This window comes from Callorhinus ursinus, unplaced genomic scaffold, assembly GCF_003265705.2.
Source record: "Callorhinus ursinus isolate GAN/ISIS: 27379988/994484 unplaced genomic scaffold, GSC_fseal_2.0 scaffold57, whole genome shotgun sequence".
Taxonomy (NCBI): domain Eukaryota; kingdom Metazoa; phylum Chordata; class Mammalia; order Carnivora; family Otariidae; genus Callorhinus; species Callorhinus ursinus.
In genome coordinates, this window is record NW_027397119.1 from 2,672,655 (window position 1) to 2,700,228 (window position 27,574).

The window sequence follows — 27,574 nt, forward strand, 5'->3', positions numbered from 1 at the left end:
AAAGAAAGAAAAAGAAAGAAAGAAAGAAAAAGAAAGAAGAAAAGAAAGAAAGAAAGAAAGAGAGAGAGAGAGAAAGGAAGGAAGAAAGAAAGAAAAGGGGGAAGAGGAAAAGAAAAAAAAGATGCTACTGTAAGCTCAGAGCCTCCAAATCTGATTACTCAATGCTGTATAAAACCATTTGCCCATGTAGCTTTTTCACAATGTTTTCCAATCCTGTTTTTCTCTCTCTACTCAGTTGTTCTCCCTAGATTGCATGGCCTTCCCATTCTCAGAGGGAACCAACAAACTTGCCAAAATGTAGATTCATCCTTTTCTCATTCCTTCCCATTACAATGGAAAAGTTTTTCAAGCTGCCCAAGGCAAATCAATTACAGGGTTCATAGATGATAACTTCTCCTGCCTTTGCAGAAATTTTTTCTTAGTTGTTTCTACTGTTCTCAAATTGTCAGCAGCTCCTGGCCTACAAAGTCTATTTATTAGCATTTTAGGAAGCTCAAGTTTCTTCGATATTTAAAAATTCCTGCCTTTGATACTAGGTCCCCTTTCCTGTATTCTGTCCTTCCTGGGCAAACCTCTTAAATAATTTAGTGACATTCACTCTTTCTACTTTCTTTTCTCTCATTTCTCTACCTACTAAAATCTGGCTTGTGTCCTTTCCATCTTTTTAAAATTAATTAATTTATTTTTAGCAAGACCACCAAACACCTTTATGTTGCTTAATCTCATGAACTATTTTCAGTCCTTTTAATACTTGTGTTATTTTAGGCACTTGATCACTTATTTAGGCATTTGATCACTTTCTCTTTCTTGGAGTATTCTTTCCTTTTGGTCTCATTTATTCCTGGTTTTCTTTTTCTTTCTTATGCCTCTCATTCTGTTTTATAAAAACTGGTTTTTCTCTTCTTGTTTCTAATATATTTGTGTTTTTCAGATTCCTTTTCAGACCCTATTCTCTTCTCACTCAACAGAGTCTAAGTCACATTGTGTGGCTCTATGACTTCAAAGACAACTCAACACAGATGACTTCCACTTTCTCTCTGAAGCCCTGGCCTTTTTCCTGAGCACCAGAACTGTAGATCCCACTGTACCTTTCCCACTGGATGTCTCACTGATACCTCAACCCAATACATCCAACACCAAAGTCATCATCTCTTCCTCTAATCTGTGCGTCTTTCATTGTTGACTGTCTCACTGAATAGTACACCAGGGACCAAAGACAGAAAACTTGGACCAGAAAATTTTAAATCATCTTTTCCTTTACTGAGTTTTCATATCCAACTAATCATCATGCCCATAGATCTCTTGAATCTGTCCATTTTACTCCATCTCATTCCTGGTGTATATGCTTTAGTATGCACGATAGTTCAGATTAGGGGTCTCCTTTGTCTCCAGTCTTGCTTACTCCTACTCCACCACCTTCACTACTGTAACAATCCTCTTTCAAACCTGCAACCAAATGGGTCTTCTAAAGGGAAGCTGATTCTTTCACTCTTCTGCTTAAAACCTTTGAGTGACCTCCATTGTCCATAAGGCGCTTAGGTGCCTGTTTTTGTAATTTTATGTTTTATCTAGAAAAGTGCATGGAAATGTTTAATTCTATTTCATAATTTATAAATGGCATCATATGTCACATAGAATTAAGCCTCTTAAACTTGGCCTCCCAAGCCTTTGAAATCTTCAAGTAAAATTGATGCAATCAGCAAAGTACCACATTTGTTTAATGATTTGGAGAATTCCTAGGAGAAACTGACATCCCAGTCCTAAATTATAAAGACAGAGTGGATTCAATGCCTTTCCTCTTAGAGAAGATTCAAAACCCACTTGCACACTCAGAGGGACTTGGTTTCATTTCCCCTGGCCTAAAATCTGTCTTGAAATTCCAGAAGAATTTTAGGAAATCTTAAGTATTATCATACATCTCTCTCCCCTTCTGGGGGTCTGTAAAAAGTGAGGGCTTCCTAAACATAAAAGAACTAATCGAAATTAGGAGGTTGAGCAAGTCACATGCTTTCTAATTTTCTTGGATCCTCCTCTTTTTTTCACATGCTGCTCATTCTCCAGTTTTCTCCAACTCAGCTAATAACACGTCCATCCAAAAAATTGCTGAGTCTGAAATCTAGCTACCATTCTTGATTCTCCTCTTTCTCCTTTACGTGCCCACTGATAAGTGAATATTGTGGGGCTTATCTTGGAAATAGACTGTAAATGCAATTACCTCTCACCATGCCTTCTGCTGCTATGCACATCCAAACCACTATTATCTCTCACGTGCATTATTCTAATCATCTTGTATCTGGTCCGTCTGCCTCTACACTTGTACTCACACCACAGTATGTTCTCCACAGAGCAGCTAGCTTTTAAAATATAAAATATATCATGCCACTTTCTTGCTTAGACTTTTGCAATTGCTTCCCAGTACACTTAAAATAGCCTCCTCATCCATTACTATGACCTATAAGATCCAACATCATCCTATTGTGGTCCCTACTTAACACCCTGATCTCATCTTGTATCCACCCTTCTTTCACTGCACTGCAATCACACTTGCCTTGTCTCAGACTCTCCTCAAGCTGTTTGATGAGGTGTGCCCATTGCCTAGAATACCCTTGTCCTAGATCTTCACCTGCTGGCTCCTTCCCTTCATCTGTGTTTCTCTTCACATGTCACTGCTCAGAGAAATGTTTCTTCTAGGATGACACCCACCTATTATCCTATCTAACTTATTGTTTGGTTTTGGGTTTTGCTCACTGAACTTACTACTATCAGAAAATATCTCATTTTTCAAATGTACTTGTCTGTTATATGTCTCTCCCCGCCTGAATATAAGCCTAATTTTCTGAAATTGGTTGTGCTTATTGTTCAAAATTTGAGCTAAAAAAATTCTAAATATAGTGTACAACAGCCATTCAGTATATTCAGTTATAAAGGATTGGTTGAGAAAATGAAATTGAATAAAATGCCCAAATGCAGTGGTGATGAAAACAAAACAAAAATAACACCAATAAATTAATTTTGTGTTATATGTTTTGCTTGTTCTTTCAAATTTATATATATATATATGCTTTTATAATTATTCAAGTCCAGTCAATAAAGTATAAAAAAAGTATATCTATGTTTTTGTCTTCCTATATTAAAAAGATCAATTTCTACTTTCAACTTTCTGAAGGAAAATCTATTGAAGAATTAACATCATTGATGGCAGAATGGGACTTTCTAAATTGCATATTATTAAATAAGTCCAGAATATAAACCATATTATAAATCCTAAAATGTCTTTAAGAAACACACTTACCAGTAACTGTCTTTTATATTTATACAGTACTTGACACATCTCATATCTCAAAGCTTTTAAAGATCCACTGTTATATTTGGTATTTACAATAACTCAATGAAGCACGTAGTAAAGTACTGTTATCCCCTTTACTACATAGAGAGAAACTGAGATATGGGAAATTACTTGATTTGTAGAAATAACACAACATAGAAACCATGTCTTTGCAGTCCCAACACTTAGAGCTATGGTGACAGGGAAAATGTTAAGAGTTCTGTAGCTCAGACATGCAAGTACTGAGTTATTGGATTATGTTAAGACTTCTAACTTGGCCTCAAACTTGTATTCTAAAAGAAAGGATACATAGAAATTTCTGCTTTTCACACATTTACATACAAACTGTTTTTGTTATAAAATTAGCTCTTGGTCGTAATTTTGTTTGTCATGGGTGGTCTGAGACTTGGGTGGGAAAATTGGGATCAGATGAAAATGATATCTGAGTAGGAAGTTTCTCAACTGTTCTGAATTTATAATGAGCACACATTGGGATGTGTGGTCAGATCTTAGGGAGTTGGGCCAAACATGCTGAAGAGGTTGCTTCTTACTTTTTTTTTTCTTTTTCTTTTTTGAACTCTGTAAAAGACAAACCTTTTATGAACTTTAGATGTTTACCTTTAAATGACTGAAAGGCTTTTGATTTGTCTCGGTTTATTATCCTCTCCTGAGTGTGATGTTCGCATTTCCTACAAGTAAGTAAAAACTAACACTCAGACATAGAGGATTTCCCAAATATGCATGTGATTAATGTGGAACAAAGTAAAAACCCCACTATTTCGGTTTGTCATTTTTCATGTGGCTCTTTTGGCATCATGTGAACAAGTGGGAGAAGTAGGCTGACATACTGTTGTCTTAAATCTCCCAATGTCTAATGCTTTTGATGATAAAAGGCAGTGTATTTTCTGTTTCTTCCAATCACAGGGAAACAAGCTATGTAGACGACATACAACCTGTGAACAGAGACTAATTTTTAAAATGAAAATTCACCAAAACAGGGTATCATTATTACCTCGTTTCAGATTAAAATAACACAATTACATTTATGTAGAAGAACAATGATTTCATTAGAGTCTTGATTTCACTTACCAGCACATCTTTTGAGTGTTTTTATCTACCTACCAAAAAGCAATGTTTTTCAAACATTAATATGCATATGAATTACCTGGGACTTGGTTCAAATGCAGAAGCTGGTTCTGTAGGTGGGAGGCATGGTTTTAGATTCAACCTGTCCCCCTAACAATCTCCCTTGTGATGCTGATGATGCTGGTTGGCTGAGGACACTTTTATTAGCAAAACTCTAGAAACCACTTAGAAGCATTAGATTAGAACATAGCATTAGAGGCCAACTACTCAATAGGACTTACTGATTATCTCCAACGGGAGTTTCTCTCATTACCTTTTTCCCCCTTTTTTCCTCTATTGTCTCCCTAACTCTCCACATTTCATCATACCTTGCTATCACTTGTTGGCATATGATGTCTTGGGCAGTTGCCGAACTGCAGGGGATACCTTTACAAAGGGGCACAGCAATCCTCTGGTCCTCAGCCACACGCCAGCAAAACAGAATTTATAAAAAGTCTGTCGAACCATGCCAAAGCTCCTACTCAAAGTCCTGCTACCTTACTTATCCATTCAAGGTATTACATTCATCTTTCATCCACAACTTGAACTCCGATATGATTTCACTTAGCTATTGGATTTTTTTTTTGCTTAAAAATATGATAACTAATTTTTGCCTAGTGTTTGTTATGTTCTTATGACAAAATAAATTTGAAAATAATCTACTGTTTTTCTGAAATGTTTGCTCAGCATTTTGCTAGACTGATTTTGTTAAAGAACATTCCCCAATGGCATTTTTCCACTAGACAGCACCAGTGTGAATAAGTAGAATTAGGTAAGACATTTATCCATTTGGATGTCCAGTGGTGAAAATTTTAGTCAATGACTACTTGGAGAGGAAACACTTTGGTAAAAGATGAGATTGTTTTATGATCCAAATAATATCCAAATAATTATACCCAAATAATACCATTAATTGATACATTATCTATTGCCTTCTCGGCTTGGCATTTGTTTTTTCTAATATCATACAAATGATTAGCTTAAATTAAGCTGTTCTAGCTTCCTCGGTATAAATTGAGTATCCATATGATTGTTACACAGTGAAATGTCAAGGTTGAAGTACTTTTACCCCTACTTAGGGAGTTGTAAATATTTATGGAAACTTCTGCGGAATGTTCTTTTAGCCTTCCTAGGACTCTTTTACGAAGGTTTCTTTTCTGTTATTTCTTAGTTACCTTCAAAAATAATCCTCACACCATGATAATGGCTGAGTTGATACTTTAATGAAAGCGTGTATCTTATAGGCAATTAACTTTAAGAAATTATCTTATTGACCTTAGAAAATAAAATAAAGAAGGCACAAAGAAGAATAATTCACTCCACAACACTAGTTTCTTAAGAGACGTAAGTACGTGGCTTTCACAGACACAACAAATTATCTATTAAGATCTTCAATTATGAAAATTGTTAGGCCTACCAGACATAACATTACTTTTGAGCTGTATCTATATACTCAATTCCAAGTCTACTTCCAACTCTTGGGTGGTCTAAAATTGAGATAATTAATTAAACCCTTTGAAAAGCATCTGCCATCCACATTTTGTCTTGGATGAAAGAAATTATTTCATGCTTTACTTAAGGAAAGTTAATAGCCAAAGGCTGCACATTAGTGCTGTCTTGAATTAGAACTTACCAAATCTGAAAATTGGTTACTCACATGCAATCTTCTTTAATAACTTATGAAAATTTAAATTAAATTGGATTAATAATTTATGTTGAAAGTTTTACCAGTGAAGCTTAAAATTTTAAAATTTCAGAATAAGTAGTGAAAATATCAGTTAGAAAAATGGGTTGTTGGATGTGCTTTTTTAAATATTATTTTAAAAGACATTAAAAAACAGGAAAAAAATCCTTCTAATGGACTTGTCTGTGATGGGAGCAATAAAATGATTGAAAGAAAGGTTAAAAAGAAAATGAAATCATTCTGCTCCCTCCCCCAAACAGATTATTTTTTCCATTCATACAGGTTTGGGAAGTGAGGGGAATAGTGACATCAGTGGGCTGTTTTAACAGATGATTGTCTATTAGAAACTTCCAGGTTAAGCTTTAGCACTAGAGATGGGCTCAGGGGATGAAATCGAATGACAAAAATATGCTTCTTCATCAGTTGGGACAGAAGGGACTATATAGGGGGTGTCTGTGAAGTATTCTAGAATCTGAGCTGCAGGTCTGGGTAGGAGCAAAAGAAAGCAGGAAAGGATGGAGCATACTAAGATGATTGTAGACTGGTCCTTAGGTTGACAATTACTAGATCAAATAAAAATCCACTGGCTAAATTTAGCCAAGCGCACCTGAGAGGATATGGAGGCATGGCAGGGAGGAAAGGGATTTAAGGTATTTCTTGTTTAGAGCAGAACTCCTGCCAGCAGCTATAGGTAGACAGGAATAGAATGGAGGCCTAGTGCATAGTTTCCCCAGAATTCGAAGAAGTCCCATGCAGCTTTCCATCCACACCCTGAAACTGGAGCAGTCGTGTCCTATTACCTAGCCCACAATGTGTTGGCCCAGATATGGGACTTAATCTAAGCCCGGGTAATTTCAGTTCTTTTTCTTAGGAATTTGAACTTGTGACTAAAAGCTTTTACCTCCAGTCAATAGACTAAGAAGGACTGACAGTCTACTTTCAGCAAGACTATAGACTAGAAAGTAAGGAAATTCTTCAGCAAGAATGAGGAGTGGTGCAGAAGAGCCTCCAGATGTGGATGGTACACTTCTTGAATTTTCTACAATGCCATAGTCTGGTCTCAGTTTTAACAGTTGGTTATGTTCTGGCCCTTGGGCTTCCTGACATCTTTCCTTCAGTTCCCAAGGACCCATGATTCAGATCAGACATGGGCTGGTCACAGAAACAGATATCCGTTCTAGAAAGGTTTGGTGCAACTTCTAAGCATAACCATCATATGATGTGTAAGTAAGCATCACTTTCCCTCTACCTTGTTTAATCAATTGCATTTTAATAGAAACAGATTAGAGTCACTTCCAGCCTCATGGAGCAACGGCAAAGTGGTCCTTAAGTTTGCCTCAAGCATTTTCTTCATTTATAATATGTATAGTAAGGTTGAATCAGTCGGCCAATAAATATTTATTGAGAATGTACTATTTTCTAACACTATCATCAGTTGAGAAAATGAAAATGAGGAACATTACCTCACAGAAAGAGATAATAAGGTATAGAATCATTGAAATGCATCTAAAATAATAAACACGGCATTGAATTTTAGGCTTCTTTTGATATATTGAATTGTATATAATGTATTATATATGTAATCTAAAAATGAGAACCATTGAAGAGAAAATAATCTTGACATTAAGGAAGTAAAAGTCTAGTCAACACTAACACTTTCAAGAACATTGCTCTGCAAATCTCTCTTACAACTGTTTCTTTTTGATTTTTGATGTTCTATGGTGCCTATAAAGGGTATGATTTTCATTAAGTTCTTTGGGGGTTCTTTTTATTGATGTTTTGAGTTCATCTCCATCACTTCACATTTACTAATTCTCTCCTTGAACTGGAGTCAAATCAACTCCCAGGGGAGGGAAACTCAAATGACACTGATGTATTTCATTTGATTTTGACTTCCAACCCCAAATTAGGGGTTTGTCAAAATATTCAGGGTTTTATAAAAAATGAGGTATAATTTTTCTTATTTTCTTATTTTCATGAAAACAAAAGTGAGATCAAACTTCTCATCCCCCCCCAAAGAATTCCAATTACAAGGGCTTTTTGCTCTCTACCCTCTGCTCCCTAAAGCCACATCCTTTGCAGCTCTTACCAGTTCCAGATTGCTGCAAACCTTGATCTCTTCAGATCCTTATGAAATTCATGAAGCTCTCTGCCTCTCAACTTTCACATCCATTCATTCCTGTTCTTATTGTACTCTGCCGTTTTAGGGAAATAGAAATTTGCTAACACCCCTTTGTACTCATGAGCAGAAGTGATGCTATCATAAAGTATTCATAAGGATACACATTTTTTAGCTATGGTATCTCTAAAATTCAGGACTGCTAAATATATTTGAGCTGCCCTTTCATGTCATTTTCCAGAATATTAAGGCATCTAATTAAATTATGCATGCTGCCTTGACCAAATAAGGCATTTGCTTCATTTTAATGGGGAATGACATTTATTTTTCTATCCTAAAATAATTCCACAGAACTTTCCTTGTAATAAAGGCTAATTTTATCTCTAATATGTTAACTACATAGAGATAACCACACAATTTGTTTGTTGGTTTTTTTTACAGATTAGTCCTCTTAATTTAAAGAGGTAGATTTTCCATACCTGCATCTAAAAATTAACAATAGTCTTGATAACTAACTTCAACTTTTCATCTTGGTTTTATGGCATATGTTCTTGTCATATCCCCAATCTGTGAACTGAACATATCATTTGAATGTACAATTTAGAATCAACATAATTATTTTAAATGGTTCTTTTGATGTTTCAGATGACTATTGAAATTTATACAATGGGGTCAAATTGCAATTTACAAACTTTTGTGCATATTGAAAGTGATTTCTTTGGCAGTGATATGTTTTCAACAGATGATGATGATGGCAGTTATCCTCTGCTGGTCTGAATTTAATTTTAGTCATTTTTATTATGATATTCTAACCCATGGCATATTAACAAATACATAACTTCTAAAAGTGCTGAATTCTCTTTGAGATGCCGTTTACCATACTGTTAAATACTATACATCATAAGCAAACAATTCATGTAGAAAAATGTGCCTGTTCTTTGGAGGGAGGTAAATAGATAAGCTGTCCAAGGTACAAGGAAATAGAGCATAGATAATGCAGGTTTGAGATATTCTCTTGCTTAAGTGATGCATTAAATCAATATTCTGCAAAGTCTTTTTCTTGTTATGTTATTTACTTGGATACTGTCACTATTTTCCATTAAATTGTCTATTTCAGAAGAAATATTTTTCTCAGTTCCCAATTTCATTCGATTAGTATTCTTTAAACTCTTTCACTATATATGCAAATTATCAACTATTTCCATTATGTCACTCTTCTGCTCAAAAACTGTCAATGGTTCTCTATCTCTTGTCTCATCACATGTAACCAATTTTTCCTGATTTTCAAGATCTATAGTATCTGTGCCTTCTAACTGTGCAACATTATTTTCTAGTATTACCCAACATTCTTTCTAATGCACTCGGGCTGCTTCTTAGTGTCATATAAACATACCATGTTAGTTTCATCCACCATAACTTTATCTTCTTCCTCCTGATCCTCTCCTTCTTCCCTTGTGTGTGTGTGAGTGCATGTGTGTGTGAGTGCACGTGTGTGTGTTGAGTGCATGTGTGTGTGAGTGCATGTGTGTGTGAGTGCATGTGTGTGTGAGTGCACGTGTGTGTGTGTGTGTGTGTGTGTGTGTGTGTAATGCCTTTTCTCCTCATCCCTTTCTTCAGTCTTTAAAGGTTGAGAACCCTCCTTCCTAAAGCCTTCTCTTACTCCCTTAAAAAAATAATTGATTGACACTTAAACAAAAATTCCTGAACACACAAGCACACTTCACCACCTCTAACCACATAATATAGGTCTTTTTATATCTTATTTTATTTATCCTAATAGCCATTATCATATATTGTGAGGTTCACTATGTCTAGTCATTTAGAATAAATGAATACAGCAAGGTAATGATTTGTCCACTCTTACATATGAGCCAGAACCAAGAAATCAACTTATGCCTGAATCCAAAAGCACTCCCCCTCCCCCTACTAAGCTGCCTATGTCACACGAATAATTTCTCCATTGTTAAATTCCATGTACTAAATGAGGTAGTAAACATGAAACACTGGAGGGGTAAAATAATATGAATTAATAAGCTCATACCTTGTTTTAAACCCGCTGTGCTGGCTGAGGGTCTGAATCTTTTGGAAGTAGATCACTTCTCTCTGTTTCCTTAAAATTCTAATTCCTTAATAGTAGTTTGTGGTTCTTTATTTTTCTGAGAAGATGATAAAACAGTGAAGACACACTTGGCATTCAATAAAAACATTTTTAGTGGGAAAACATTTTTCATTTCCTTATGATTATAAGGAATTTTGGCAAATCAATGTGATTTATGTATTAGAACTTATGAAAAAATACATAATTGGTAACACCTGTCATAAAATCTTCAGGTAAGAAATAAAAAAGCACTTAATACAAGATGAGTATTGAAAAATATTTGTTCATGAATAAATAACCAAACTTTAAAAATGATTACGGGATTATAACTATACCTCTGAAAGGAAAAGACTAGGTATTTCACATATAACAAACTTTAAAATGACAGATGCATAAGATGAAGTTCAAAAATAATCCATATATATTAATAAGGTAGATAGTTTGTATCTTTATTTTAGCCACTGCTGAGTGTTCAGTGAATGCTTAGCAATACTAGACAACTTTGTTCAAGCATTTGAAAAATGGTTGAAACATCTAAGCTCCCTTGGAATAGATTTTTGCAAATATTTAGTAGCTTTTCTAAAAATATGATTCATGATATAGTGGGCTGATATTGAGTTCTAATCTCTGGAACCTGTAAAACTCACCTTAAATAGTAAAAGATGTGAATAAATATTTGGAGATGGGGAATATCTTGAGGTTATCCAGGTGGGTGCAATGTTATCGCATTTATGAGTCACCTGGAAAGACAGAGGTGCAGGGAGATTCGACACAGACAGAAGAGAAGATACACTCACACACACACACACACACACACACACACACACACACACACAGGAGAGAGAGAGAAAAGAAGGCAAGATTAAGATGGAGGTAGAGAATGGAGTGACGTGGCCACAAACCAAGGACTGTTGGCAGTCACCAGAGGCAGGAAAAGGCAAGGAACAGAACGTTAAGTATCAAGGAAAAATTTAAAAAAGTTAATAGAAGAATTACATTATATTTCATGGTTTATTTAAATTATTCATTCATTCTTAGAAATAATTTTTAGCTTTGGTGACATCCTTTGTAATTTTTTACATAATATTCCCACATCATAAAGATATAGAATATTGATTTTAAAATTCAGAATTATTTTACCAATCAGACTGAATCAACTATAGAGCTTAACTTGTCAAGTGTTTGTGGAAGTAACCCCAAAAGATAAATTAATGCTGCCACGAAATGTATTCCTAAGCAAAAAAGTGCTTTGAAAATAAAATCTGATGATAAGACTAAGAATTTCAAAATAAGGATTATAAAGAAGGTTTAATTACAAACCACAGATGCAGGATGGTTTAAAAAAAATCTTTTCAGTGGAGTGCTGGTGAATGTTTGACTTTGGGAAGGCGTGAAGAAGAAGTAGGAAAAAGTCCTGATTTGGAACATTTGCTGATTTCCATGATGCACCTACACCTAACGTGGCTGATGTGACATCACTGAACATGTGGGGGAAAGATGTGTACAATTGGCTCTTGCAAGCCTAGGCAGCTGGATTTCAATTCCAACCACTAGATATTTTTCACTTGTACACTAGACTTTCAAAACAGATTTCTGCAAATGTGCTTACTTGTGGTTGCTTACATTCAGGGTTTATTTTCATACAAGTTATCTGTTTTTATAGGTAATTATCTATGTGCTATAAAAATTTCCAGCAATGCATATGACCAAATATAGCTTTGCAGAGAGTTAAATGTCAAAACAACACAATAACTAAACTTTGTATTCTTTTTTTTTTTTTTTTTTTCTGAAAAAACACCATAGAGGGAGAAATGACTAGTTTCCAGGCAGGCTAACAGAAGGCTTCATGTATGTGGCATCCTTGAGTTAGTTCTATCGAATAAAAAACGCCAAGAGAATAAGAGAGAAAAAGTTATAACAAGTTATAAAAGGTTTATAAAGAGCATGAAGGGCATGGAGCTTTGAGACATTCAAACAAAATTTACTGATTTATTTTTAGGGAGATAGTCCTGGTGGCAAGGTGGGAATTTAACTGGTGCAGAGAGAAGCTTTGTATTGGGCTGAGTAGTTGTGAGGGTATTACAGACATTGGTAGGTCTACTTCAAAAAACAGTAGTCTCTACTTCTTGGAAAACTCTATTTCTGATTAGAAGCCTTAAGTTGGAGAGTTCTTATGTATTGTGACATGGTGGACATTTCATATATTAAATGTTGACTAAATGGCCCCTGGAATTGGTTTAAAATAAAAATTTTAAGGAAACCTGGAGATCCTCTGAGCTGGTAGACACCCCTTACTGCCTGCATAAGCCCACATGAAAGTTTGCTTTTGTGTGATGAATACATTGCCTCAACTGGTTGAATTCATCTCTTTTCTGTGATAAGTCAATACAACCATGGTGAGTGTGTGACATTACAGCCTATCCTTTGAATTGGCAGGGCAAATATTAAAGTGGCTGGGTAAGGGAAAAACAAAAATAGGACCCACTATTATCTGCTCCGGGGTATACAGTGATGTAGGAGATGTGGGGATACATGAAATAAAGCAGGCTTATCAAGTGAACCAACGGTGGATTAGGAGGGTAGAGAACAGGAGGGAATGTTAGAAAGCTGGCTTTTGTTTACTCCAATTGAGAAGGTAGCAGAGGAAATTCTTTGCTTGAGGAAGAGGGTGATGGTATATAACCAGAGTGGAAAAGGCACTGGAGAAGCTCTCAAGTACCCTAAAGATGACAGGAAGAAGGCCCAAGTCCCCGAGAAGAGATGTGTGAGCCATTCTAGGGAAAATGAGGAAAGAAAATTATACTAACAAGTTTCCACCTCTTCCTAAGGTAAAGTCCTAGTCACATGTGTCTAAGAGGAAGGAGTCACATGTCCCTCTTCCATCCATGTAGGGGGACCAACCCTCTTCATGTAAGGAAGTGTGGGGACCCGTCCCCCAGTGAAGCAGAAGTCCACCCACATAGACAGTCCCGTCATCCTGCAGTAGAAGACAGAAGTTGCAGATTCACTAAGGGAAGGGGTTGGGCCAGTTTTAGGAACAGTGCTTCCAACAAGCAGAAGTCCCCCTCGCCACTGGGCTATGGACGATATAGACAGTAAAGACAGAAGGGGTACACCCATCAGACTTTCATAAGTTGTGTTCCCCCTTAAACTCATTACTTCCAGATATATTTGATAGAGTCACTTGAGCCCACACCATTTGTGCATTTCTGATGGCTGAGGAATACCCAAACATTGCCAACAACATTGCTTCTCTCACTCTTTTTTGTGGCTTTAATTGGGCGTTTTACATGTTTCCTTTTTTTCTCCTTTCTTAGCATATCTGTAATACTTTTTTTAAACTTTTTTATTGTGGTTACCTTAGAGCTTTCAATATGCATTTACAACTAATCCAAGTCCACCTTCAAATAACAGTGTACTACTTTACAGGTAGTGTGAGTACCTTATAATAACAAAGCAATCCTAGTGCCTTAATCCTTTCGCCCTGTATCATCGCTCTCATTCATTTCACTCATATAGAAGTATACATAAGCAGGGACATATACACGTATATAAGACATATACATAAGCATACATAATTGAACACATTGTTTCAATTATTCTGACCAAACTGTTATATGTTAGGTTACTTAAAAATAAGAAATATGAAGGTTTATTTTACCTTCACTTGTTCCTTTTTCAATGTTGTTCCTTTCTTTTTGTATATCTAAGTTTCTGACTTGTTTTATTTTCCTTTTCCCGAAGAACTTCTTTTACCATTTCTCATAAGGCAGATCTACTGGCAAAAAATTCCCACAATTTATGTTGGTCTGAGTAAGTCTTTATTTCTCCTTCACTTTTGAAAGATAATTTTGCAGCATACAGAATTCTAGTTGGATGGTTTTGTTCCCTCAAAGCTTTAAATATTTCACTGGATTCTTCTTGACTGCAAGATTTCTGAGTAGAAGTTGGATGTAACTCTTACCTTTATTCCTTTAGAAGTGAGGTGTTTGTTTTTTTTTTCTTCTGCCTCCTTTCAGGTTTTTTTTTTTTTTTCTATTTTTTTGATTCTTTTTAAATTTTTAATTTTTTAGAAGTGAGGTGTTTTTTTTTTTTTTTTTTTGCCTCCTTTCAGTTTTTTTTTTTTTTTCCTGTATCTTCGATAGTCTGTAACTCTTAAATGATATGCTGAGGTAGAGTTTGTTTTTATTTTGTTTTGGGTTTTGCATTAATCTTGCTTCATGTTCTGTGAGCTTCCTACATCTCTGGTTTGGTGTCTGATATTAATTTGGAGACATTCTCAGTTATTATTGTTTCAAATATTTCTTCTGCTCTTTTCCTTCTCCTCCTGCTGTCTGTCCCCTTTATGCATATGTTATCTCTTTTGTGGTTGTCTCACAGTCCTTGAGTATTCTGGTCGCTTTTCCTCAATGGTTCTCTTTGCTTTTTAATTTTGGTGGTTTTTACTGATATATCTTCAAGCACAGTGAGTCTTTCCTCACCTGTGTCCAGTCTGCTAATAAGCCCATCAGAAGCATTCTTCATTTGTGTGACAGTGTTTTGTCTCTTGCCTTTCTTTCTGTTTTTTTTTTCCCCCCTTAGGATTTCCACTTCTCTGCCTACATCATCCACCTGTTCTTGCATGCAGTCTACCTTATCCATTAGAACCCTTGGCATGTTAATCATAGTTGTTTTCAATTCCTGGTCTGATTTTAACGTCCCTCCCATGCCTGTTTCTGATGCTTGCTCTGTCTCTTCAAATTGTGCTTTTTGCCCTTTGGTATGCCTTGTAATTTCTTTTTTCCTGATAGCCAGACATAATGTGCAGGGTAAAAAGAACTGCTGTAAATAGGCCCATAGTAATGTGGTGGTGAGGTATAAGAGGGGAAAAAGCTCTCTATAGTCCTCTGATTAGGTCTCAGCCTTTTAGTGAACCTATACTTCTGGACTGTGAGCTTCACAAGAGTTTCTTATGTTCCATCCCCACCCACCCACCCACCCACCACCACCTCAGGTGGTGAAACAGGATGGCTAGAGTGGGCTAGAGTTGTTTATTTCCACTTCCCAGGTCAGTTAGGCACCTGTAACCCCCAGCAGAGTAAGCTCTAGTTAAGCAGTTTCCCCTAAGGGCAGTCCTTGTTAAGAACAGGGCATAGTGATGTCTTTCAAATGGTTCCCTCTGCCAGAAGTCCTGTTCCAGATTCAGAACAGAAATCTCCTGTTCCAGATTCACCGTGGGAACCTGGTGGAACTCCAGGAGTTAAATCACACAACATTTTGAGGGACTACGTCCCCCTGGAGTTTTTGATTCTCGGAGTTGGGGCACTGAGCCTCCAGCAATTCATCAATTACAGTTCAGGGTTCCCTACCCTAGTTCTAGTTCCCCGTGGTTTCTGACGGGGAGGGGGTAGGGGACATGAGCAGCTACTTCCGTAAGATGCAACTCCCTGTATTCACCCGTCTTTCCAAACTTTGAGGCCGTGGTTCACCCTGTGTCCTCCCTGCTCTTATGGGGCCAAGAAGAGTTGTTGATTTTTCAGTCTCTTTGGCTTTTTACTCCTTCCTTGGATAGAGTGGTGACTCTCAAGCCCGTCACATGAAGAACCAGAAACCAGAAGTCCACACAGAGCAGTGGCGAGGGGCTCAGTGGCAGAGAACCTATGAAGGAGGTAAATATGATGGCCCCACAGTCCCTTTGCTCTACTTTGTTGTGACAGGCACTAGTATAAATGAGACACTGTTGGGGTTCCTGTATTACAGCACCCCCATATCAAGCTGTTCTTGAAAACCCTGAGTAACATCTAAAAAGATTTGGTAGATTTAATTTATCACAGTAACAAAACAAAGATATCTGAAGGAGAAACACAGGAGAGACCCCAGGGACTCAAGCTCATTCATAACCAAAAAGAATGGCAAGAATATAACAAAGCAAAAGAGGAAGGGTTCAGAATTATCTGGCTTTTAAAACATGAGCTCAAAAAGCTGAAATTGACCTTAACCCCATAGACATCCCAGTTAGGAAATACCAAGAGAAAATGAAGAGGGGGAAAATCAGGATCTATTGCCCTCGTCACCCCAACTCCAGATCTTAAATCCAAACTTTAAAAGGTGATGACATAACTGCCCCTAGGGAGAAAGCCAGTGATTGACCCAGGTTAGGATACTGCCCACCTGGGACCACTTTTATCTAGAAATCATAATATTGTTCTAATTAGAAGCATATTGTAATGTTCTCCAGGTACTTGTGTTTAATTTAAGCCAAAACGACAGATGTGGGGGAAATGTGGCTATACATTGTCACAGATGATTTCACTAAAACTGAATGGCTAAGCAGGTGTCCTCCCCCACCCCATGTACATCCCACTGAAGAATATGACAAACTCTTCATACCCAGAAGAGCTCTTCTTCATGCAAAGTTATTCAGGTTAACCAGCAGACTCAGAACCAGGTTTTGAATTCTCCAAGAATAGAGATCCTATCATCAAGTTTGTGTGGATCTGCCAGAATACCTAGCTGAGCCGAGTATACTGATTTATCCAACCTGACTTTCATTTGTAATCAAATATCTTTACCTTCTCTGACTAGTATTGGATGAATTTGTGGTTCCCAAATCTACCAGACCCATGTTTAGTTTCCTATTTCCCTAGTGTTGCCTGAGAATTCTACTTGTTATTTGGCTATTTTCCAGGCCCATCTTCTAAGAAGATGCTTTATTTAAGCACTTTGGTACATCTGGCTATGGGTATTCACTTATCACATCAGGTAGTATCTCCAACAGTTTGGAGTTGCAATTTAGTACTTTCTGATTTCCTTGCATAATGAAATAATTTGGAGGTAAATTTTATGACACTTTTTGGTATTATTTATAGTACTCTGCTATATAACAAAATAAACACTGGAAGTAAAGGTGTTATTTTTTAACTGCCAGAAAATATCTGGCAAGACAAAAAATATTTATTTCAATATAAAACTCTGGGAAAAAATTCTGAAATGTCAAAGATAATAAAAAGATTCCGATAGTGTTTGTAAAGCCCAACTTACTTCTTGTTGAGATTTTTTCAAATAATATTTTACTTCAGAAATGTTATACTTGAAATAATATATTCTACATATATTATCTTCCAAGCTAAAATATAAACAATGCTTGGTTTCTGCTACCAAAAGTGGATACATCTTTGTATCAATATACTTTTGGGCGTCTCCTTTGCTATTCAGCTATTGGTAATTTCCAGAACAACATATGATTTTTAAACTTAAATTCTCTTAATTCAGGCTGTCTAACACTTTGTATGAGAATGTGGTTCTCCTATAAAGACAGCAATAATAACTTCAATTTAAATTTTTTTTTAAAGATTTTATTTATTTATTTGACAGAGAGAGAGACACAGCGAGAAGAACACAAACAGGGCAAACGGGAGAGGAGGGAGTGAGAGAGGGAAAAGCAGGCCTCCCGCTGAGCAGGGAGCCCAATGTCGGGGCTCCATCCCAGAACCCTGGGACCATGACCTGAGTCGAAGGCAGACGCTCAATGACAGCTACCCAGGCACCCAATTTTAAAATATTTTAAATATAGGTGGAAAGCCAAAAACCATTCTTCAATTATTTTCAAATAATTACATATTTCCCAAATGTATATTTCTATAGCAAATATTGACTATGAAAAGGGTTTTTTTTTTAATTGCAAGAATTCCTTTTTCTAGGAATTCTAGTCACCTGGTATCTATCGCTGACTGAGTGGATTCTTGAATCATAATTTTACTGAAATACATATATTAAATTATCTTGGAAAAAAGTGAACATTTTCATGCTTTTTAATGTATAATCATGTGATCATTTTAGTACAGCTTTCAGTTTGCCCAAGAGTACTGCTCTGGTTTTTCCCATAATTGGATCTCATCCAGTTAATGTCTGACCCCTTTTAGCCCTTGTAATATCTGTTCCATAATGAGTACAGGGAAGAAAAAAGAAACTGTTGAAACTATCACGTAGTGACTGTACCAAGAAGATGAGGTGGTTAAATTTAATGTGTAGCATTACTAACCAGGGATGTGAAACATTCACTAGGAGCCTGCACTTGTGGGGTACCACTTTCCTTACCTCTTGCAACTATGTAAGAAAATAAATCTCAGGTTGTCATTATATGGAGGATGGGAAAGGGTCATAAATTACAGATTAATATGTATTTCACAGCCTTTCCCCTTTTCTTCTGTTAATGGGATACAGTTGAGGCCATGCAAATATGGATTAATTTAAACTACTTGAAAATCTGGTTATGCATTTTATGAAATCATACACTTGTTTCTGGAGAGAAAACAACGTATGATAATGGGATCAGCTTTACGTGGAATACTCCAGCATCCTTGTATAATTTTTATGCAGGACAAATAAGCAAAACATCTTATGAACTAATAGAAAGAAAATGATTGCTCAGATATTTTAAATTTCAGCTGGGCAAAAGGCACAATGACAGCGATCTTGTTGAAAAGTTTGGGGTGTGTGTGTGTGTGTGTGTGTGTGTGTTTTGTTTCAGTGTGCTTTCAGATTTTCATCCATCTAAGTTTATCTTTAATCTGGAAAGGGCTGATGAATATCATTAAAGGAGAACTGGAACTCACATTGCATTATGACAGAAGTAAGGACTTTCTTCTTGCTTTAAATGAGTTCAAATTGTTATGATCAAAAGAATTATAAATAAAAAAAGAATTATACACAAAAGCTTTGAAATAACTTTCAAACATGACTCCATAGACTTTGGAAAATTTTAAAGAAAATGGAAATGCTTCCATACAAATGAAGAAATGTTATTGTACAGATTTTTTTTTTGAAGGGTAAATAATGAAATGATTCTGGAAACTATAGACTTGCAAATTTGATGTGAACTCCTGATAGTAGCCAAAAGTAAATACCTAGCAAAAGTTGAACAGAGTGATGAAGAATCATATAAGGAATGATCGAAAAGAAGCTCAAAAACTTAGGTTGAAATCGATTCATTGTCCAGTAGGACACAGAGTCAGAGCTTTCCCCAAAAGAGATCATGTGGAAGGGGAATCAGATTGCATCATGGCTCCAGAGGGCAGAACACTGGCCAAACTTTGGTGGGGGGAGGGGAGGGAAGAGTGAGAGATTTTCCAGTAATTGGAGCTATTTGTAAATGTAATGGGCTATAAGAGTAATGATTACCCAGTCACTTGGAGTTTAAGCAAAAGTTGGAGAATTACTGCTTATGTTTTAAAATAAGAAAACAACCTCCTCCCCCAGAAAAACAAACAACCTCCTGTATTGTATCAAATGAGGGAGCTAACTTCTAGTCATTCTTATCTGAACTCATGTCAGTTTCTTCTCTCTCCTTAAAATACTCCTTTTATCCCACTTTTTAAACCAATTATAATTTGTTCTTAAAATTTCATTTATAGTAATTTGTCTTTGATGGCAAGGTCTTAAGTTTATTAAGTTTAGATTTGTGACTTAGCAGGTAAAGGATAAATAATTGGATTTTTATATCTTTACAAATAATGCCTCCAGATAAAAGATATCTCTTTTTTTTTTTGTCATTGGCTATTCATGTAGAGATTCATGTTGCTTCACTCAAACTATGAACATAGGAAATAAAAATATTCAACTTTATCACTTTCTTCTCTGAGAGCACACAAAAATGTAAGAAATGTGAGAACTGAAATGCAATAATTATAAGAATATTTTTATGCTTGGGCTTGAAACTCTTTCAACCAGTATTGGATAGACTCAAGAAAAAAAGTAAAAAGTAAAAATGTTTATATGTTCATAGGCTCGCAGGATGTCTGGCCACATGGTTGAAATTTCAAGTTTGGCTCCTTGTGGCTCCTTCCTCTCTGAATTAATTGTAGCATTGAATACATTTTGAATCAACTACAGGAAAGTATTACATGTAAATAGAAATCCTGCTGTGTTTGATTGCTGGAGCCTCTGGAGATCAGGAGCCAGAGGTACACTCTCTTCTTTGGCATATAGTGGAGGGAAGCAACTGTGGAATCAGGTTAATCAATTAGTAAGTTATTGCAGCGAGAAAGTAAGATGCCATGGAAGATTATGAGGACATCAGTATGAGAAGGAGAGAAAAAGACCAATTCTAGATCATTTCGGATGATGCTATCAAAAGATTTTTCAGATTTTTCTTAGATGGCTCTGAAGGTGAGGAAGAGTCAAAATTGACTTCTGAACATCTAAGCTTGTGTTGATGTCATATTCTGAAACAGAAAATTCAGGAGGGAACAAGTTGGTTTTTTGAGTGGGAGACTGGAGGGAGAGCAAGATCAAATATAAATATGTGAAGTTTTAGATGCTTATGAGGCATTTATGAGGATATGTCAAGTGAGATGCATGAGTCTGGCACTTAGAAGAATTATCTCAGCTGGAGATAACAAATTGAAAAATCTATATTTATGTGTTATTTAAAGCTACAGAGAAGTAGGATCATCAAGGAGAGTTTAGAGAGAAAGAGAGAGAAATGGAGGCTGACCTATAAAAAGGTAGATAGAGTTATTATACATTTTTCCTAAAGGGGTTTAATCAAATGCGCCCAAGCATTCAATGGCAAGAGCTGAACTTCCTACCCAGAGACTTCTGAATGGATCCAGGAAAAGAAGTGAATTCTAACATTTAGGACACAGCTTGGCAAGACTGACAGATTGAACACTTAAGAAGACTAGGCTGGAAAGCAATATAGTCCATGGGGTGACGTGATTCAGCCGCAGGAAGCAAGAACTGTAGTCCAAGAGCCACGTATCCATGCACACAAACAAGAACAGGCCGAAAAATCAGGGTGAGGGATGTCACAAACAGAAGTCAGTAATAGCTTGTAATTAGTACAGCACAATAAGAAAATGTTACATTTGATGGTCCATGCACATCTAGAGATGAATAGGAAGAACCAAACCTTGAGGGATCCTCCTTTCTAGCGAGAATGTAAGCTCTACCCAGAAACTCAGCACAGGGTCACTGTCACCAGTTTTGAATTCAATGATGATAAATACTGCTGCTCTCCCTACTAAAATCACACTGGCATGTGGAACTCAACATTTGCCAAAGTGAACTTCATATCCCCCTCCGCCCCATTGTCCCCTCTTTCCTCACCATGGACATGCCTGTTACACTTCTTGATCACCCCTACAAAGCATCAAGTTAGTAACTGAAATGTCCGTTCATACAATTCTCTTTATGAGACCCCTCCAAGGGCTTCCTTTTGATCATATAATTAAATCTTTTTTTTTTAAAGATTTTATTTATTTGAGAGAGAGAGAATGAGAGATAGAGAGCACATGAGAGGGAAGAGGGTTGGAGGGAGAAGCAGACTCCCCGCCGAGCAGGGAGCCCGATGCGGGACTGGATCCCGGGACTGCAGGACCATGACCTGAGCTGAAGGCAGTCGCTCAACCAACTGAGCTAAATCTGTGACTTCAAGAGTTCTTAATGTTCAGATTCCTGACCCACTTTCCCTTATATTATATCAGTCTACCTCTTACTTATTACCCTCTGGGCAACTGGCCTTTCATACTCTTAGATGCACTGAAATCTCACCTTAGTAATTTTACTTAGTTCTCCTTGCACCGGGTGTCCTTCACCCTACTGTTAAGGCAGGCCTCATTCTTCCCTCAGGCTTCAGCATGTCTCTTTCTCGGAGGCGTCTTACTGAATATCCTATTTAAAATAGTTCCCCTCTTTTATTCTCTCAGCTCATTTCATTCCTTTCTTTCCCCCACTTCAATTAGAAATTATATATTTACTCCTGTGTATTTGCTTGCTAGCTGTCTGCCTGTTCTTTAGACTATTCACTCCATTAAGGGCAAGAATTGTGGATTTTTAATAAATTACTGTATCCCCGGTATTTAGCACATGGAATATTAACGTTAGCAATATTTACTGAAGGGACGAATAAATACATGAATAAATGAATGAATGAGTGAGCAAGTGAATGAATTAATAAACGAAGGAAGAAATGTTCTCATTAACATCTGGCTTTTTAGTACATGAACACAAGCCACCAGCAACGGAAGTAGGGTTCAGGCAATCAACTTCTCTCTGCAGTGTGTGAAACTACAAAATGTAATAGGCCTACTCCAATAAGTAAAATGTCATTACAACATCTGTTCCTGGATTTTAATGTTTTTGATACTTGATTTAGTTATTTTTTTGCTTGTTCTAGGTTTTAAATTATGTTTGAGAGTATAATACATTTATACTTTAATTGATTTAGAAATCTACTTTTATTTTTCACAATTTATGTCCAACCAGTAAAGAATAACTAATCTGCTCACTCCAATCTAGAGTGATGTGATTCTCACTTCACAACTTACTAAATTTCTCTACTCCGTTCAGAATTTAGAAATCCATTGTTTTCTGTATTCTCACAAGTGACTTGAGAATTCCAATTTTAGTCTGAGTTTATTATTATGGAGGAGAATAAAGTATGCTTGGAGAGTAAATCCCAAACTACTTATAATTTTTAAATCTAGTTTCCACATAAAATTTATATTAATGTCCAAAACAAGTGATTGAGGAAATGAGGCCCGTGTTTTGCTCTGGTATTGATAATATTTGTTGGAATAGCTATAGCCTGCTAAAAATCTGTGGTTTGAGGAAGGAAAAATATATTAATTAGTTTTCATTACAAAACAAATTCTCTTTGAAATCACAAATCATTGTGACTTTTGTACTAAACTGTGTCTGGTAGGTATTAGGGACTTAAACAATGTTAAATAATGACAAAGAGTCTTCTATCAAAATTCAAACGGATCCAGGCAGTCATTCTTCAAAGTTCCAATAGGCACTGGTCTCAGTTACCATGGTTTAGTTATGTAACACCTACCTCCAAATGACATGGTTCGAATTTCAGTTACCACAGCATATTAACTGTGAATGACTGCATAAAGCACATGCTTTGCTACTGGCTCTTTAGTTCACAAATCACCACATAAATCATGGATGCAAATCATGGTCAGTGGCCAAACATGCTGCTTCTTCCAGGGTCTGTCACCGATTTTGTTATTCTGTTCACATGCAGACAGGAAAGTGTGCAGTTGTGTTGCCTCCTTGCCTCCTCATGATAAACCTCCATGGCAGTTTGCAAAACAAATAATCAAAAGAGGGAATTAGACAACAAAGAGGAAATTTCAGTAAAAAAATGAAAAATGATAATGCTTTCTGTGAAATATGAATAGACAGAAGTAACGAGAAATACCTGACTATGGGAAGAGACTCCGCACATGCAGCCAGAGCTTAATAGGATGAATGTGCCAACATAAATGGAATGGATGAGAAGGATGACAAAAAGGATGAAGAGGTTCCAGAGGGGGAGTGGGGTGGGGGGTGGGAAAGATGTCCCGGAGGAAGCGGAAAACTTCACATTAAAGGGATTCTTGGAGGTATTTCATGACTTTGAAAATGCAAAAGATAAAACACTGGAAGTTGATCCAGACTTAGGAAGGAATACGACAGTTCACTAAGGCACAGAAAAGACATTACATGATGGGAAGAAGGCAAGCACTATCCAAACTACTATTAATAAGGTGTTTACAATGAAACAAAATACTTTCTCAATGTTTTTAATGTTTTACAATAGTGTCCTAAATAAATATTAAGTTTACTATTTGTTTTCATTTCTCCATACGTTTATCACTGATAGGAAGAGGTTTTAATATTTTAGAAAAAAAAACTTTAAACATCATGGAAAACTCATAATTTTCCCATTGGTTATTAAGATCACTTTGTACAATTTCAGTTTGTCTGTGTTTACGGTCCCACACTATCGTGAAAAGCAAGGACTGCCTGTGCTAATTCCTTTCCTGATCTGAATGATTAAGAATCAAGTTCAGTACATTTTATCAGGTAACAGGTACTGAGTGGTTTCCAAATGATCACTAATCGCACTTACATAATTTAAAAAAAAGTACTGTTCTGATATGCGTTGTAGCTTATTAACAGCCTAAAATTAAAGATAATTACTGATATAGCCTTTTAAGCATGAATATTAACTGACCTGCTACGAATCAACATCAACAGGGGTAATACAGCATATGGAGTCTTCACTGATCATGTTTAATTGGAAAATATGTCATAACTGAACACCGAAAAAAAGTAATTTAGGAAGCATAATTTAATCTCTGAAAGATATATCCTAAAGTTATGATTTATTATTTTGAAAAAGCTTCATCTACATTTTCGCTTATCCCAAGAAAGATGTCATGATTTTTGGGGGGAAAAGTTATAAATTATTTTCATATCTCCTCAGGTCATAAATAAATTAATTGCATTAAGATTTGCTTCCATTTTAGGAGCGAAGAGATAAATTAATAATGCATTTTGGTGTTAAAGAAGTACAGAGAAGGCTTATATTAGCCTTTATATTAGCCTAAGCTGTACCATAAGCCAGTAAGCAGACTAGAAACACTCTGAATCAATCAGGGTGTAGGTTAGAGATAGAACATAACTAAAATTGTTAAAAGAGACTCTAACAAAGTGTTTGAACAGAATTAAAACAACCAACAATGTTTGTTGAAGCAGCCAGAGATTAGCGTAAGTGAGAAAACTTCATCACCCTTGGCCTAAAGGGTTAAGGAGAAGACATTATGTTAACACCCCAGTGAACTCTGAAGTGGAGGGATACAGGCTACTGGACAAGAACTGTAGTCCCAGAGGCTCCAGCCACTGCTGGAAATGTGGCCTGAATCAGTAAAAGAGAGGGCAAGAAACACCCCGATCTCTCCTCCAGTTTCCGATCTCTGGCCAGTGGGCCCCACTGGTTAAATACCACTGGGGACAGCCAAAAAGGGGATAGATATATGTTCTATGGAACATAGAGCCTCAGCAGCCTCTATGCATTGTATGGAGGTCAAGTTCCTGAGGCCCTACACAGAGAAAGGAGTCTGGTTCTGGGGGCTATGGCAAACAGAATAACCATCATAATCATAAGACCTTTTTTTTGGGGGGGGGGAGAATGCAACAACTTTATTGAAAGAAAAGTGCAATGAATTTTGTCAACAGCTTAAAAGGGGGAGCTTAGACACCTCCCCTCAAGAGCAGGACCAAGTGCAGAGTGGACTCCTTCTGGATGTTGTAGTCAGACAGGGTGTGCCCATCTTCCAGCTGTCTCCCGGCAAAGATCAACCTCTGCTGGTCAGGGGGGATGCCATCTTTGTCCTGGATCTTCACCTTGACATTCTCGATGGTGTCACTGGGCTCCACCTCCAGGGTGATGGTCTTACCAGTCAAGGTCTTCACGAAGATCTGCATGCTCCCTCTGACGCGGAGGGCCAGGTGCAGAGTGGACTCCTTCTGGATGTTGTAGTCACACAGGGTGCGCCCATCCTCCAGCTGTTTGCCAGCTGGGACTATGGCAAACAGAATAACCATCATAATCATAAGACGCCAACATATTTGTGTCCCACTGAATTAGGCTTCAGAAGCAAGACTAAAACACATATCAGGATTTGAAAGCGAGCAGACGTTTAGGAAATATTACTTGAATTTTTTTAAATGTGTTTTATTGCAATAATGTCACAATCTCAAGAAGGTGCAATCCTCATTTTCCTATTTAATTTTGCTTAATCCTTATTTTCCCACTTCACTTAAGCCACTTCTTTATATACCTATATTTTGAGAGCCTTAGAGGCACTTACCTGGGAGAGATCAAAGATACGAGCAAAATAATTGAAATATAGCATGGCATTACATAAAAGGAGTGTGTTCAATGCTGCTTGCTCATTAAGAGGTGGTCAGGGGATGTCATTATGTAAGATTATTAAAGGTGAACAGGCAGCCACCATCCCCAGAGAGCTGAGGCAGCATGTTCAAAGGTAAGGAAGCAGGAAGTAGCATGGTACTTTCCTAAATCAGCAAGCAGTTCTCTACACTGAAGCATAGGGTAAGAATGTGATGTAATACAGATTTGGAGAAGGGCAGCCTTCTCCACATGATGCAAATGTATATATCTTAAAAGTGATGTTGGATTTTATATTTTCAAATAAGATGGAGAAAAGAGTGAAAGCTAAGGGAGAACTAGCTACTTTGAAAGCTTGCTCTGCTGGTCAGATAGACTCTGCCTTCTGAGCAAAAAAACGTTGGAGCAAATTAACTCAGGATTAAACTGGGTTTTTTTACGTAGAGGTAATAAAAACATGAAAAAACTAAAAATGGTGATTATATTATTTATATACTGATAAATAATGGCTCCTGAAATGCTTTACAAAGACCGGGTCAAGTATTTATTTGATAACTATGAAGAGGGAGCTATACATGTTACATCAGACCATGTATTTCTCGCAGTGGCTACAGCATCAACATTTAGGTATCAAGACAAAGCACATAAAACAGTGTGAATAAACATGGTTGCCATATGTAGCTACATATTCGTGTGACTCTGGGGGTTCTGACACATCACAACTTTAAGACATAGAAGAGAAATTAGGTGGATGCTAAAGCTGATAGGCAGTGTCATATCTTTGGCTTTTTCTTGGGAAAAAATGCAAGAATTTGCTGATTTATGTAGGCAAATCTCAGAGAAATACACATGAGAATGAATTCCAAGTTGACAGAGTGAGGAAGGGAGAAATAATTTTTAAGAAGGCTGAATTTATAGGCTTTGGTGTACTTACCAGGGAATCTAGTCATGACAGCACAAGCCATTGTGAGTAGTTTGAATTGTTTCCTAGTTTGGTTTGATCACACACAATACAGATGAGATGCCAGAGACGTATAGTGAATAAAGATTTTCGAGGCTATTCCTTCTTAAAAGACCTAGATGCCCTTCCCTTCATCCAGCCCTTTAAAAAGAAGACAAGACAAGAAATGGGGAGGGGTGTATTGTCATGTTTGAAAAATAATTTAGTGGAATTTTTTTATATACCAAAGATGTTTATAGTAGACTCCATAGTTGATTTCAACAAGAAGACAAGAAGTTAGTCATGCCAGGTAGTGGCAGTGAGACATGAATTCCAGGTGGAAGTGGTAACCAGGTTAGGCATCAGGATGAGCCTGCTCACCAGATGGGTCTCATTGGCATAGAATGGCTGATTAGAAGGTCTCTAGGGTCAAATGAGGTAATCCATAAAAAATATTCTTTGCTTTAGTTATTAGGGGAAAATTCATGGTAAAAGCCTGAGATGAGATACCAAAATAGAGAATTGTGGACCCCTCACCCCATTTCCAGACCAATTCACAGGACATAGCTCCTTGAATCAAATACCCTGAAGGAAGACCCACCAATAATATTTA

At 36.8% G+C, this 27,574-nt stretch overlaps 1 protein-coding gene and 1 long non-coding RNA gene across 2 annotated transcripts; both read right to left on the reverse strand.

The window, feature by feature from the left end:
• Nucleotides 1-4,194: 4,194 nt before the first annotated feature.
• Nucleotides 4,195-14,369, reverse strand: LOC141371139 (uncharacterized). The gene is made up of 3 exons (XR_012375841.1): nt 14,013-14,369; nt 10,295-10,409; nt 4,195-4,278 (listed from the first exon to the last, which is right to left on the reverse strand). It is a non-coding gene; the product is annotated as an uncharacterized lncRNA (long non-coding RNA).
• A 10,991-nt stretch (nt 14,370-25,360) lies between these two features.
• On the reverse strand, nt 25,361-25,714 carry LOC112811145 (polyubiquitin-like). The gene has a single exon (XM_025855061.2). The coding sequence runs from the start codon at nt 25,712-25,714 to the stop codon at nt 25,361-25,363; it is 354 nt and encodes a 117-aa protein (XP_025710846.1).
• Nucleotides 25,715-27,574: the final 1,860 nt, after the last annotated feature.

Bases quoted from the DNA above. Each gene is read 5' to 3' on its own strand.
- LOC112811145 (XM_025855061.2), bottom strand. From the start codon at position 25,714: ATGGTTATTCTGTTTGCCATAGTCCCAGCTGGCAAACAGCTGGAGGAT.